A 15,973-nucleotide genomic window follows, 5' to 3' on the forward strand; every position below is an offset into this window, starting at 1 on the left:
GAATTTGTGACTTTGGCCACACTCCCTCTCTGAGTATTGGATAGAGTATTTTAAAGGATCTGGCCCCTCCCAACCTTCTCTACTGCTGGAGATTGAACCCAGGGCCTCATGTGTGCTAGGCAGAAGCTCTGTCATTTAGCTCCATCCCTATCCCTGGATATAGTATTTTTAACTTAAAATCCAAACCATATTAGTAAGATTTCATTCTAAGTGAAGTAGAAGTCTCGTTTTTACTATTGTATCTTTTATGCATTAAAAATGAAATAAGCCAGATAAGTTTAAGGCTAGAGGGCAAAAGCCATAAAGAAACAAGTTTTCTAGTTATAGTAGTAGTGATAGCTAACAGGCCATCAACATATATCAACCCACTATGTGAGCTAAGAGTACTTAATAACTATTATAAAGAACTTACTATGCGCTAATCATCTATTAAGTACTCTATGTGTATTTTCCGTCTGCTGATGCCCTTAAAACTTCCTAGGTAGAGGTCGGACCTTAACCCCAAGATTCGGTACCCGAATAAAGCACGTACTCAGCAAATCTATTTGAGTGAATAAAACACTGATTGAATCCCTAAGGTTTATCTTTTTGGTTAATCAGTTTCATTACATTTTCCGTTTCCTGAGTGATTTTTATTTCACTGTCTAGGTGTAGAAAAGCTGAAGAGAAAATTGAATTGCAGGGCTTGAATGTAAGCATTCACAAAATTTAACGATGGATTGAATCACATTATTTTAGCATTACAATTCTATTTAATGTGTCTTACCCCCTTTGCCAACTATTAGGATACAGTTGGTTATGTTGACCACAGACCCTTTTTCTTTATTATTATTATTTTTTTTAAATATTTATTTTTCAGTTTTCGGTGGACACAACATCTTTGTTTGTATGTGGTGCTGAGGATCGAACCCGGGCTGCACGCATGCCAGGCGAGTGCGCTACCGCTTGAGCCACATCCCCAGCCCTTATTATTATTATTATTACTACTATTATTATTTTGTACTGGGGATGGTGGGGAGGGTAGCTGCTTTATTTTGAGACACGGTCTCACTAAGTTGCTTAAATCCTCAATGATTTGCTGAGGTTTGCCTCAGATTTGCAATCATCAGCTTCAGTGACTTCAGAGTCACTGGGATTACAGAAGTGCACCACTGAGCCCATCTATTTTAAATGGTACTTTGAAAAAAACAGCATCCTTAATCTGATTGCTTCTTTGCCTGCTTTTTGTTTTCCCCTTTCTCTTATCTCTTCTCACTTTAAACCATCACTCTTGGCTACAATGCAGCAGTGCTCAGTGATAATGAGGAGTGAATAGTCTTTTTGTTTCTGTTCCCTTGACAAGGGATCTGGGTAAGGAATTTTGTTGGTTTCACATCATTTCCAAGAGACCATACCTTCAAAGATAAAAATTTTGTACCTGCCTGGGGCATATTAAGATATTGGAGGGGAGAAGAAGTATTGCTGAGGTGTTAAAGAGGGAAATTATTTTAGGAAACAAACATATCTTGTTAGGAAGCCTCTAAGCAGATATGAAAGTCACATTCTTACATTATAAGCATATTCTTATACTTGTTATTGATGCTGGAAAATTAATATGAGTTAATGCTTTGTGTCACTATTGAGTTACCTAATTCTTGGTACCATTTTCATATTACCAGTTGGTCTGTTCTTTTTAAAATTTAGATAATTATGTTTTCTTTTCAAATTAATTTGGAACCTGATTGGATTGAAGTAGGGGCACAAACCAGTGATTAAAAAAAAGCATAAAGATGTCAAAATACATTCTCCTGTTAGATATAAATAAAAAGAACAAATAAAATTTTTTTAAAAAGCACAAGGGGACATCTCTGATATGTTAGATGTACATGAAGATAAATTAACGTTTATGTTATGTATTAGTTCTGTATTACTATATGACCTGTATTTATTTGCTGAAATCTTTTATTAGTTAATACTCGAATAGATTAATTTAAAAAGAGATTCATAATGCCCTGAATACCTTAAAATGTTTAGAATTATCTGATCTTTTTTCTTTTTATAACTATTTTTGGAGGGTGGGTATGGGTACCGGGGATTGAACTCAGGGGGCACTCAATCACTGAGCCAAATCCCCAGCCCTTTTTATATTTTATTCAGACAGGGTCTCACTGAGTTGCTTAGGGCTTCACTAAGTTGCTGAGGCTAGCTTTGAACTTTTAAGATTCTCCTGCCTCCACCTCCCAAGCTGCTGGGATTACAGGCATGAGCCACCTCCCTAAGGCTCTTTTTTCTTTTTCTTTTTTAATTTAGTGTGGTAAATACCATTTTTGTCATTGTCATGACACTTGATATGTAAATGGCAAGAGAAATGGAGCTGTGGGGGAAAATAGATAGAGCTTTTGGTGTTGGTGAGATAGAAGAAAAGAAACCATTTAAAAAAAATAAAGTAGAAAAACTGTATCAAATACAAGAAATTTTGAAATGTGAATGATCCAGCATCAGTTTTCTTTGTAGAATACTCAGGAATTTGATATGATGTCTTGATTTCTTTTCCTTCAACCCAGCTTTTTATTAAAACCTTCTTCCATCTCTCTCTCTCTGTCTCTCATAATAGGTATACATCCATATGCATAATACAGTTTTTAAAGGAGCTAACATTTCAGATTAAATAGCATCTCATTTTCATTTTACCCCTAAATACTTTAATGTATCCAGAAAATAAGGGCATCAACACATAATCCTATATATTATTAGCATACCTAAGAAAATTGACTGTTTAATATATATATTATATATATAATATATATAGTAGTCTAATATATGTAGGCTCTAGAGTCAGATTTCTTAGTTGAACTCAACATATCTTTTTAAGTTAGTCTTTTCAGATTGGCTCTGGTAACATTAATGAATTCATTTGAATGTAATGTCTATATAGCCTTAAATGTAGAACAACCTCGCCATCTTTATTTCTGGAATCATATTGTTTAAAGGTGATCAGAAGAGTTTTATCACATTCTAGATTTATCTGATCATTTCTTTTTGATATCTGCCTCATGACATTTTCTATATATTTGTATGATTATATCTAAGTTGCACATTTTGGGCAAAATTTACTTCATAGGTAATGGTGTGTACTTCTTATATATAAGACCCAGAAATACAAAATGAAAGTTTGTGCCACTATTATTGATTTATTAGTTGGCATTTGTATTTAAAGGTAATTCCATATTGATAATGTTCTTCAAAAATGGTAGGATTGTAAGGGTCCGGCGAAGCGTCGGAGAAAGAGACCACCAAGTGACCACTCATGCAATTGGCAGAAGGGGATTTATTGAACCAGCGAGCAGGGGCTGAGCACTGCTTAAGTACACTTTTTTGGGGGAGGGCGGGGATTTTACATACATCACAGTCTCCTTTAACAAATCATTATACACCGCGGGAAAATCAAACAACAATTCCTAAACATGATTAGTTCATTCATCGGCGGGAACAGGTCAGGCGGGAGTGATAGGTCAGTTCTAAACGGGGTACACATTCAAACTGATTGGTTTAGGCCCTGCAAGGCCTACGTGCGAGATCACACAGCCCTGAATTATTAAACAACCAAGCAGTCAGGGGGAATATTTACTGGGCGGTTCTAAGCATTGTCTTAACAGCTACAGGAATTTCAGGTTTTGCAGGTAGCATAGAAACCTAACAATACCTAATCCTTTACATTTTAACTCGGACCTCGCAGCTTAGAAACTTTACAATACCCGGTCTTTTACCTTTAACTTTTACGGTTTAACTTCAATTTCTTTTACCCTTACAGGAAAATTGTAGTTTTCTCACATTAACAGTTCATAGTTATATAATAGTCTCCTCAGGTGGTAACAAGTGAAATTCTTTTTTAAGCCCCCTCCCCCACTTTTTTTTTTTTGGTACCAATTATTAAACTCAGGGGCCCTTAACCACTGAGCCACATCCCCAGCCCTTTTTTGTATTGAGACAGGGTCTCACTGAGTTGCTTACATCCTTGCTAAGTTGCTGAGGCTGGCTTTGAACTCCTCCTGCCTCAACTTCCCGAGCTGCTGCGATTATAGGTGTTCACCACCTCACCCAGCTTGCTCTTTCTTCATATAATTATAGATTCATGAACTTTTTTAAAAAAATTTACTGTTACCAGTTTTGGCTTTAAATTAATCTTTCTGTCTATCTGTCTACTTATTTTGGTACCAAGGATTGAACCCAGTGGCCCTTAAACACCAAACCCATCCCCAGCCTGTTTTTTTTTTTTTTTTGAGTAAGGGTCTCACTAAATTGCTCAGTGCCTTGCTAAGTTGCTGAGGCTAGTCTTGAACTTGGGATCCTCCTGCCTCAACCAACAGAACTACTGGTATTACAGGTATGTATCACTGTGCCTGGTGTTTATTCCCCCCCCCCCCATGGTCAGAGCATCTCAAATTTAGCTGGTCAGAGCACCTCAATGCTGTCTTCTGTGTCCTTGCAACATGATTTTGACACAAAGATTATGAGTGTTTCTAGTGGTGTATAAAACAGTACCTTCACTTGACATTTCTATTAACATTCTTAGAATTCCATAAACATTTGAAAGATTCCAGAAATCCTGAAAAATCCTTCAGAACTCTAGAGGATGGAAGAATATAAATGCCATTCAGCAAGAAGCCTATGAGTTGTCTGTTTGTTTTTCCTGAGAAATAAACACTAGGGTTTATTATTAATAGTATAGTCAAACTCTACTTTCAAAGAGCAGAAGTTCAGGGTAGGCTTTGAGGAATTCCCCATTTAATTATGGGGAAGAAGATTGTTTAATAGCCTAAGGAATCTTTCAAATCAGAGATTGGCTCATAATACCCTCACTCTACCTTGACAACAGCAGTGACCTTTTAATAAGTAATACATTTTTTTATCTTAAAAAATAAAAAGGAACAAATACGTTCTGTTATCCCAGTGCTGTTCTAAGGTTAACTCTTCATTGGCTGTTAATGCTTGCTCATACACTTAATCTAATATTTATATCCAAAATATTCATGTTGAAATCTTGCTCTCGGTTTTAAGTTTACAAACTAGATGAACAGTTTGACAAATTAATGTTTAAGATCTTAATTTAAAGACAATATAAGAGGTTGGGGACTAGTTCAGTGGTAGAGCATTTGCCTGGCATGCATGGTTCAACTCCCACTATTATGATAAATGAATAAATGAACGAATGAATGAATGAGTGGAAGTGGTGTTGAAAATAAAATTGAGTAGTATCATTTGGAATATGTGTTTTTAGAGCGAGTATAATGAAATGGTAGGTAAAGTTGTTTACACATTTGTACACATTTATATTCTGAATAACATGGATCTAAGAAATGTTAGCCATTCTTTTTATTTCAGTTTGTGAGCTGTACATCAAAGAGTAGCATTTGCTAGAAAAACCTAAGAGATCTGTAGCACATGATCCTAGAAGATGTCACTTTGCCTTTTTGATTCACACTCTGTCTCCAGTCTTGGACCACCTTTTGCTTACCTAAAATAGCAGTGTTAAAGGAGGCATTAAGTTTCTTCATATTCTCAATAACATCTATAGACTTGGTGTATGATATAAATCTGATTCTGATTTTGGCAGAATCACCCCCATTTTCTGGTGGTAGCAGATGGACAGTTTATTCTAGTGACAAGAATCATTCTACTCTCAAGTCATATCCCTTTGGGGGGGGGGGGCATGGGGAGTGTTGCAAATTGAACCCCAGGGCTCTGAACTACATCCCCAGCTCTTTTTTTTTAATTTGGGAAAGGGTCTTGCTAAATTGCAATCCTCCTGCTGTAGCCTCCCAAGTTGTCAGGATTATAGATGTGCTTTAATCAAGCTGAGTTTTTCCTTTCCTTTCTTTTTATGTAGTACTGGTGATTGAACCTAGGACTTCATACATGCTAGGCAAGTGTTCTACCACTGAGCTAACTATATCCCTTAGCCCTCAACTTTCCCATTTTCTATCTTTGTCTCCAAACTTTAATTCTCAATGGTAGTATGTGTTCTTTTCCCCAGTTTAAAAAAAAATACTCTTTGGATTTGCCTATCTTAGTCAAGCCCTTGGTAAAGCTTAAGAAATGAGTAAGTATAGGATTCTAGAAGTCTGCTGTCCATGATCTCAAGGTACCTATAATAGCAGAGTAGATGCTTGAAGGGAATGTTGGGAAGCTTCTGGCAAACTTTATATCTGCTGATGACAACATAGTCTCTAGGGGAGAATAATTTCTAATTTTCCTTCACCATCAAAATGTTATATGAGGGTCATGTCATTGGTGGATTCTCATAATAGAATTCTGCTGTCATGTGGTATATGGGAAGTGCTTCTAAGATCCTGTCATAGATGGGAGGGGTGAAAGATAGGGATGGTGTGTTCTGTAAACAGGAAATGTCCAGCACATTCTCTTAATTAAAAACTGGTTAGCTCATAATATGTGATCTTGCTTAATTATCAACTTACCCTAATAGCAGTATCTTACATCAATAAAATTATAGTTGAGGCATATAAATTGAGAAGATCCTTAAGCTTTTATCTAATACTTCTATTTAGGGAGGCTCCAAATAATACAGGAACAAGGTATTCATAAGTTACTCCTTAAAACCGACTTTGACTTTAAAATTTTATGTATATTTATTTTTAAAGCACTCATACAAAAATTTCAAATGTATTCACCTCCCATCCAATTCTGTAAGTATTTAGTGTTATTGATGTATTTTCCCCACTGTAGTCTTAAGTATATAGAAAACATATACTTTTTAAAACATTCAGGTTTTATATTTCTTATACAAATTACCTTAGAAGTCTATCAGAGACCTCTTTCTATGTCAATGCATATATAGCATTCATTTTTTAGGTGGGCTGAATTGAATTACATTTTATAGAAGTAACCTATGATCAATCCCTTACTGAAGGACAGTTCATTGAATAAACATTAAGCAATTACTATGTATTGATATTCTTTTCTAAATGCTCAGGATGGATTAATAAATGAGACAAATAAGGTCCTTGTTCTCAAGATTTTGTGAGGAGAAACAGATATATAAATAATTTTATTATTTGCTTTGATTTATTTTTTTCCTTATTTTCATTGGTACATTACAGTTGTACATTATTTGGGGATTTGTTATTGTATATTCGTACATGCACACAGTAGAACAATATAATTTGGCCAATATCATTCTCCATTATTTCCCTTTTCTCTTCTCTCCTCTCTTCTCTACCAATCTCCCTTCACTTTTTATAAGATCACCCTCTACCCTTTTTTTCCCCTTTTCTGACTTCCACATGTGAGAGAAAACATGACCCCTGACTTTCTGGGTTTCACTTATGTTCATGAAATATTCTCAGGTTCCATCCATTTTTCCCACGAATGATATAATTTCTTTTTTTTAATGGTTGAATAAAACTCCATTGTGTACATATACCACATTTTCTTTATTCATTCATCTGTTGGTGGGCACCTAGGCCGGTTTTGTAGTTTGGCTGTTGTGAATTATGCTGCTGTAAACATGGGTATGTGTGTATCATTATAGTATGCTGACTTTAGTTCTTTGGCTTTAATTAGCTTTTAGACATAGTAATTGAAGTAACACTAATAGTAAAGTTAGGACAGAAACATTGAGGGGTAGGTGTTATGTCTCTGGGTGTATGTATGTGTGATATTCATGACATGACATTATTTTTAATGGCTGTGTAGTAATCATTGTTGGCATATATATGATTTAGTTAACCAGTATAGGAATTTTCTTTTTTCTTACAAAGGAATGTGTCTCTCTCCCAACCCAATATTAACAACATAGTACATTTAATTTTGTGATCTAAGTTTTTGTGTATAACTATTCCTCTGTTTCATTATCTATTCCTTTCTAAAGATTTTGGTTTCATTCCTGTATTTTAGGTCTACGGATCAATGGAGAACTAATCTCTGCCTACCCCCAAGTGGTGGTTGTGAGAGTTCCAACCCCTTGGGTACAAAGTGATAGTGACATCACTGTTTTGCGCCATCTAGAGAAGATGGGATGCCGATTGATGAACCGACCCCAAGCCATCCTTAACTGTGTTAATAAGTTCTGGACATTTCAAGAATTAGCTGGCCACGGTGTTCCTCTCCCAGATACTTTCTCTTATGGTGAGGCCATTAGTAAGAGTATATGTCCTAAGTGTTCAAAGCACTGATAATTTTGAGATCCATATTAATTTATATTGTAGATTTGTGAACATGAAGAAGCTTCTTAAGAGAGTGACTTTCAGTATTAAGAATTTTGAATTATGTCTTCAGATTAGTTTCACAGTATGAGGTAGAATGAGGTTAGCAAAAATTTTTGGTAAAGTTCTTTGTTGGTAACCTTCAGTAATACTGTTGTGCAGAAACTGCTAGAGACAATGCTTAAGTGAGTTTGGCTCTGTTCTAATTAACTATCATAAAAGTAAACGGCAAGCCAAAGTTTGAGGTAAAAGATAACAATTTTATATTTGTGTGATTTCTTATTGTCATTATAATTTTCATAACTTCATAAATATATTTTTTAAGAAAATATCTTAAGTGCTTTAAAACAGTGTTTCTGAAACTATCTGTAGTTTCAGAATCTTTTTTTTTTTTTTAAAGATCCATCTGCTAAGGATTAATACTCCTGTAAAATACAATAAAAATAACACCACAGTTGCTTTAAAGCTTGTAGTTAGTGTTTACTCTGTTTGTGTTTATCATATGTCAATAACAAGTCATAAACATGCACAGGTTACAAGACCATACTTTGAGTAGCAGTGCTATGAACAATATTATGTTAAAGTATTTCTTTCCCTTTCAGTTTTTCTAGTTTGGAAAAGATCAGTACAGTATTTTCCACAGACATTTCTCTAAATAAATCTCCAGTTGAATACTTGGAGGTTCTCCCCCCCCCACCCTCCCGCCACTTTCTTTAATTCAGGTTTAGGAATCAAACCCAGAGCCTGATGGATGCTAGGCAAGTTCTCTACCTGTAATCTATACTTCCAGCCTTTATTTAAAAAAAAAAAAAGTGGATCAATGAGAATTCTGTCTTCCTGATACTTTTGGGATATTAGCTTATATTATGGGTTCTGGAATTCTGGTTTTTATGAGAATAGAAAGAAGAAAAAGGTTAATCAAATCCATCAACTCTAATATTGATGGATTAAAATTTGTTGGCTGAATTATTTTAATTTCTCTAAACTGCAAATTAACTTTTTCATGGCTTGATTTCCCTCTATAATCATGCTGAGTTTTTACTAGCTACATTCTATTTATTCTAATCTTGCTGTTGTATCATTTGTTCCTGGGCAATAAAGACAAGTAAGAAACAAGACAACCCATGGATTCTGAGTGCTTCAATATAGAATGAACTCTTATTAATCACAGCATAACAATAAATAAGCTGTGTGTTTGATAATTAAGAGAGGTATGTATGCCTGCATCTGTAGGTGTATACATGCATGCAGTATCTCCTCAACCCTGAATAAATCTTTTGTTAACCAACTCAGTGTTCAGTGCCCCCCCCCACCACTCCCCCACCTCCCGCCCCAGTATTGGTGATTGAGTACAGGGCCTAGTTAGTATTCTACCACTGAGCTACACCTTATCCAGCCTTCGTTGTTTAGTTTCTTAATCTGAGGAAGGAATGTATATATTAAATCTTGTGGCTTTGGTTATTTGTGTGGTGGAGGGTTACAGTATTAAAAATATGAAAAATGATATTATTTTTAACTGAAAGACACTTTCTTTAGGTTGGATATCAGAATATGTACAGTTTAAGAAAGCTATTACCTGTTTTACAAGGAGTAGTTTTTAAAAACTGATAACTGAGTAATACTTTCAACTTACTTGTGTTCTCCAAGAAAACATTAGCTACATACAGACTCTTACTTTTTACCTTCCTGTACTATTTATTTTTGGCCTCCATAAAATTGTTCACAAAATACTTCTGTTGTTCTTAGATTTCTTTCTTTTCTTTTTTTTTTGCCTAAACCAGGTGGCCATGAAAATTTTGCTAAAATGATTGATGAAGCAGAAGTACTGGAGTTCCCAATGGTAGTGAAGAATACACGGGGTCATAGAGGTATAAGTTCTTGACATGATACAGAATTTTTTAATTATTTTTGAAAATTAATAAGGGTGATTTTGTAACAGAATGCTGCAGAATAAAGAGAAATTGATAGGTACATGACATGTCACACTTCTAGGTGATTATTGCAAGATAAGTTTAACTAGAAGCTGTTTCTGTTTAGAGTTGTTCTAGATGCTTTACATGCACATTCATAGTAAGCCTCAAATTAATTACTTTTATCTTCCTTCTTAAAAATTTGAACACCTTAGATCTCTAACTTAAATCATCTCTCTCCCAATTTATAAATTTAAATTCTTGGATACTTAAGGCAAACTATAAGTCTTTTTATAAGAGTCTGTGAAAATATATAATGACTTCAAGTTAAGGGAAGAATGTTTAAGGCATAAAATGATTTATAAACATGAGGACTACAAATTTAGTGCTTTGACTGGGATGGCTGGATCAGTTTAGCTGGAACTGTTGACTGAATCAGAAGAGACATGGGTTTTGTCCCCCAAGAAAGGAATTTATAATTACATTTAAAAAGAGCTACTTTGATTGGCACAAAAATAGGAATAGAACAGACTAATGAATTTAGAAATAAGTTGACATGTATAATAACATGCTATGTTACTCCATACTAATACAGTATTAATATTATACAATAGTATATGACACTTATACTTTTAACTCAGAGGGAAAAGTTTTGTTAATAAATGATGCTAGCATTATTGGCTAATCTCTGGATTTTTACCTTTCAGCATTTGCCAAAATGAGTTCTAGTTTACCATAGAGTATGGAGGCTGAGGGAATGGTAGAAGAAGATTATTAGCTTTGTCTTTAAACATTCTTGTATTATCTGATTAATTATAATTAAACTACATTCTAACAAGGAAAACTTTAAAAAGTGTAATTTTTTATTTCCTTTTCTTTTTCTTTATACCAAGAATTGAACCCAGGGACACTTTGCCACTGAGCTATATCCCCATTTCTTTATTTTATTTTGTGACAGGATCTCACTAAGTTGCTGATGCTGGCCTCAGACTTGTATCCTCCTGCCTTAGCCTCCCGAGACCCTGAGATTATAGACAAGCACCATCATGCCCAGCTGTAATTAGTTTTGAAAGAATAGATTGGTACTCAAGAATGTGCAGGTAGTAGATATTAACTGCCCACAGTTTGACTTATGTGTATATATTATTCTTTTTAAATCACAGGTAAAGCTGTTTTCTTGGCTCGAGATAAACATCATTTGGCTGATCTAAGCCATCTTATTCGTCATGAAGCTCCATACCTGTTCCAGAAGTATGTTAAAGAGTCTCATGGACGGGATGTGCGAGTCATTGTTGTCGGAGGCCGTGTTGTTGGTACCATGTTACGTTGTTCAACAGATGGGAGAATGCAAAGCAACTGCTCACTAGGTAAAAGTAATGCAGGTGTCTTTCTGATATATAAAGTAAATGTTATAGCTTTTGTCCAGTATTTGTATACAGCTATAGGCCTTTTTACTTAATAAGTAAATGGTTTGGTATGCACAATTACCGGCATCTATGGTAAGGAGAGGGGTGTCTTACAACATATTTCCCACAGATGAGGGAGGATTACTGTATATTGCAAGACAAATCATATCTTGCTCATAGTCCTTTAGGAACTCCCCATTTAATTTAGAGAAAAACAAGTTTATGTAGTGGCTACTAGACCCTACATAATTTTATTACTAGTTACTTTTCTGAGATCTACAACCACATGGATGAATCTCAAAAACATCATGTTGAATAAAAATGCAAGTCAGAGGAGAATATATGTAGTCTGATTCCTTATTATGTAAAATTTAAATATACAGCAAAATTTAACAGTGCATAGTTAAGAATGCAAACATTATAAAACTATAAAGAAAAAGCAGTGTGTTGATAAGCTTGAAATTCAACATAAAGACTTATTTCTGAAAATATAGGATATAGAGTAGGAGGAGCACACAGAGAATTTGAAAGGAATTAGTTATATAATTTTCATTGTAAAATTATCTCCTTAGTTATATTAATTCCAGAATTTGTTTGTTTGTTGAGGTTGTTGTGAATGGAATGATTTTCCTGATTTCTTCTTTGACTGAATCACTGTTGGAGTACAGGAAAGTTGTGGGTTTATGGATGTTGATCTTGTATCCTGCTACTTTGATGAACTCATTTATAAGCACTAGAAATCTTTTGGTGAAGTTTTTTTTGGGTCTTCTAGATATAGGATCGTGTCATTGCAAACAGATAGTTTGACTTCTTTTCTTATTTGTATCCCTTTGATTTCCTTTTCTTACCTGATCCCTGGCTAGTGTTAGAAGGAGTATATTGAGTGGTAAGAGTGGACAACCTTCTTCCTGATTTTAGAGGAAATACTTTTAGTTTTTCTCCATTCAGTATGATGTTGGCTTTGGGTTTGTCATAAATTTATGGCGTTTATGAGGTTGAGCTAAGTTCCTTCAATCCCTAGCTTCTCCAGCATTTTTCATGTGAATGAATACTGAATTTTATCAAAGGCCTTTTCTGCATCTTTTAAGATGATTATGTGATTCTTGCCCTTACTTTTTTTTAAGTGGTGAATTACATTTATTGATTAGTGTATGTTGAACCAACCTTGTATCTCTGGAATGAAACTTACATGAAAACTATCTTTTTTCTGTCTTTTTTTTTAATGTGGTTAGCTAATATTTTGTTAAGGATTTTTGCATCTATATTCGTCAGGAGTATTGATCCGTAGTTTTCTTTCCTTGATGTGTCTTTGTCTAGTTTTGGTATCAGAGTTATACTAGCTTTATAGAATGTATTTGGGAGTGTTCTCTCCCTTTAATTTCATGGAATAGTTTGAGAAAGATTGGTATTAATCTTTCTGTACAGTCTGGTAGAGCTCAGCTGAGATTCCATCTGGTTCTGGGCTTTTCTTTTTTTTCTAAGGCTTTTAATTGCTGTTTCAGTTTCATTCACTTGATTATAATGTATATCTTCTTCCTGATTCAATTCAGGCAGGTTATGTGTGTATAGAAATTTGTCAGTATCTTCTAGATTTTCTAGTATATTGGAGTAGAAGCTTTCAAAATAGGTTCTGATAATCCTTTGGATTTTAGAAGATTCTATGGTGATATCTTCTTTTTCATCTTTAATCTTATTAAATCTTCTCTCTCTTACCCTTGATTTTCTAAGTGATTTCTCAAAAATGACTGTAGTCTCCTTCAGTTCCCATTTATTATCATGGTCATCATTATCACCACTACCACCAGTGATACTGGGGATTGAACCAAGGGTGCTTTACTCTGAGCTACATCCCAAGCCCTTTTTAAATTTTGAAACATGAACTTGCTAAATGGCTGAGGTCCTCATTAAATTGTTGAAGCTGGCCTTGAATTTGCAATCCTTCTACCTCAGCCTCCTGAGTTGCTGGAATTAACAGCTGTGTGCAAACATACTGACTTTCCTTAAGTTCCTCTACTGAATGTTTTCGTTCTGTACTTGGTGCTGTACCACTGAGCTATATCCCCAGCCATTTTTTTAAATTTTGGGACAGTCTCATTAAGTTGCCCAAGCTGACCTCAAACTTGAGATCCTCCTATTTCAGTCTCCTGAGTAGTTGGGATTAGAGGTATGCACCGTTGTTCTTGGATGTTCTCTACTGAATTTTTTAAATTGGGAAATCATGTTTTGTTTTTGCTTTAGAAAGTCTTTTTAAATTGAACTTGAATCTCATTAACTTCTTATTTCTTTCATTCAAGTGGTAGATTGATTTTTATCTTGTTGTTGCATCAGTGCTCACTCAGCTCTGGTTATTTGCATCATTTTATGTATGTCCTCTGCAGACACTGGGAAGCCTTGTTTCTTGAACCTCCCCTACCAGCTTTGGTGGTAGGTTGGACTCAGCACACCAGTCTAGCTACTCTTTGGCCTCTTTGAATTCAAGGAGAAAAGCATGCTCATGTAATATTGTTAGAGGTACTTCTGTGAATGCACAGAGCTGTTTCACTCAAACTTTTCTCAAAGGTCTTTTCCTTCTTTCTCTCTTCAGAATCCTGAAGCTAGTCTCCAAGAGAGAACCTAGTTCTGCTTCATTTCTCTCAAATAACAGCAAAGCCCATATATCACCGTGTTCAACTAGTTAACAACCCAGAAGCTTTTTTATTTTAGGAATGGCAAGATAAGTTAGAGTGTAGGTTGTATAGAGGAACAGAGCCATGTTCAGCCATTCTTTCCTAGGTCTTTATTTTTCATCTCAGCTGTCTTTTCAAATTAAAAATTTGTAAAAGTTTTTTCTTATGTAACATAAAGTGGCCTAATTGTTTTTGTGCAAAAGTTCATTATATAATTAGCACTCTATATCTACAGGTTCTGCTTCCAAAGATTTAACAAACTACAGATTGAAAATATATATTTTTATTCCATCAAATTCCAAAAACAAACCTTGAATTTGCCATGTGCTAATCTGCAAATCAAGTGATGTATGGGCATACCCTGCTGTAGTCTCCTGCCATATGACAGATCCTTGGTCTCTCCTCACACTTGTTGTTTGAGCATTGTTCATCTTGAGTCTTCTTTTTGTAATGTGCAGTTAGGCCTGCAGTGATGATGTTGTATTGAACGTGTTGGAGGTATTTTGGGGTCATTACTCCTAAATAGTACAGTATAAGAACTTTGTATACAGTGTTTACATTGTATTCAGTATTGTAAATAATCTAGAGCTTATTTTAAATTTTGTACTACATCATTTTGTGTGAGACTTCAGCATGTGTAGATTTTGTATTTGAATGGTTGTGGAACCATTTCCTGTTGGTTATCAATGAGTATGTGTATTAGGTTCATATTATTGCAAGTAAGATGTGCTTTAGAGAAAGTTTAATGACTTTCTCAGAAAAAGTAACATTGAAAAAGTGCTAAAGTCAATTCTTTAAGAGACTAGATAAGGACAGAATCTCTAATGCAGTAAATCTAGAGTCCAAAATTCCAGTTATATACTAGAATAGCACCTTTGTTTTCATTACAGATTTAGAAGAGAGGATTAGCCTAATGAGACTAACATCAGTTTTACTTCAAAACTTTGTTATTTTGGTAACTTTTTTCTTGTTTCTCCTTTGCCAGGTGGTGTGGGAATGATGTGTTCATTGAGTGAACAAGGAAAGCAGCTAGCTATCCAGGTGTCTAATATCCTGGGGATGGATGTGTGTGGCATTGACCTGTTGATGAAAGATGACGGCTCCTTCTGTGTCTGCGAGGCCAATGCAAATGTAGGTTTCATCGCCTTTGATAAGGCTTGTAATCTAGATGTAGCTGGTATCATAGCAGACTATGCCGCCTCCCTTCTGCCCTCTGGCCGGCTCACCCGGCGTATGTCCCTGCTCTCCGTGGTGTCCACGGCCAGTGAGACTAGTGAGCCGGAGCTGGGTCCCCCTGCCAACACTGCTGTCGACAACATGAGCGCAAGTTCCAGCTCTGTCGACAGTGACCCTGAAAGCACGGAGCGAGAGCTACTCACCAAGCTCCCAGGGGGCCTATTCAACATGAACCAGCTGCTAGCCAATGAAATCAAACTCCTAGTGGAGTGACTCCACTGGTAAATAATTAACCAACAAAACCCTTGTAAAACCTTCTTTTTCTTTTTTCCCTTTTCTTTTTTAAGCCAACTTGCAATGCTGTTCATGGAGGATGCTCAGGAGGATGAGAGGAAAATTAGTAGGATTAGTTGAGAGAAGAGGGAAATAGATGAGACCTTTGCTAGTAAGATATTACTGACTAATTTACAGATTCTACAAAGAGGCAGAAGAGGTGGGATAGAACGATGTCAGGAGGCTCTCTTAGTTACTTTTTAAATTACCAAAAACTCTATGCTTTCAGGCCATGAGGCACATGAAAATTTTGTTCATGGTTCCTTTTGTTTTTATACAAA

The 15,973-nt window shown here is 35.4% G+C and overlaps 1 protein-coding gene across 1 annotated transcript in view; it reads left to right on the forward strand.

Annotated features, from left to right (window-relative positions):
- Rimklb (ribosomal modification protein rimK like family member B) overlaps positions 1-15,632 on the forward strand; it is a 33,784-nt gene extending 18,152 nt beyond the window's left edge. Inside the window, exons 2-5 of the mRNA XM_027950562.2 lie at positions 7,894-8,124; positions 9,983-10,069; positions 11,275-11,478; positions 15,169-15,632. Of these exons, the coding sequence (XP_027806363.1) occupies positions 7,894-8,124; positions 9,983-10,069; positions 11,275-11,478; positions 15,169-15,632 (986 nt within the window). The remainder of the gene's footprint in view (positions 1-7,893; positions 8,125-9,982; positions 10,070-11,274; positions 11,479-15,168) is intronic.
- The last annotated feature ends 341 nt before the right edge of the window (positions 15,633-15,973 follow it).

Source organism: Marmota flaviventris, chromosome 3 (genome assembly GCF_047511675.1).
Source record: "Marmota flaviventris isolate mMarFla1 chromosome 3, mMarFla1.hap1, whole genome shotgun sequence".
Taxonomy (NCBI): domain Eukaryota; kingdom Metazoa; phylum Chordata; class Mammalia; order Rodentia; family Sciuridae; genus Marmota; species Marmota flaviventris.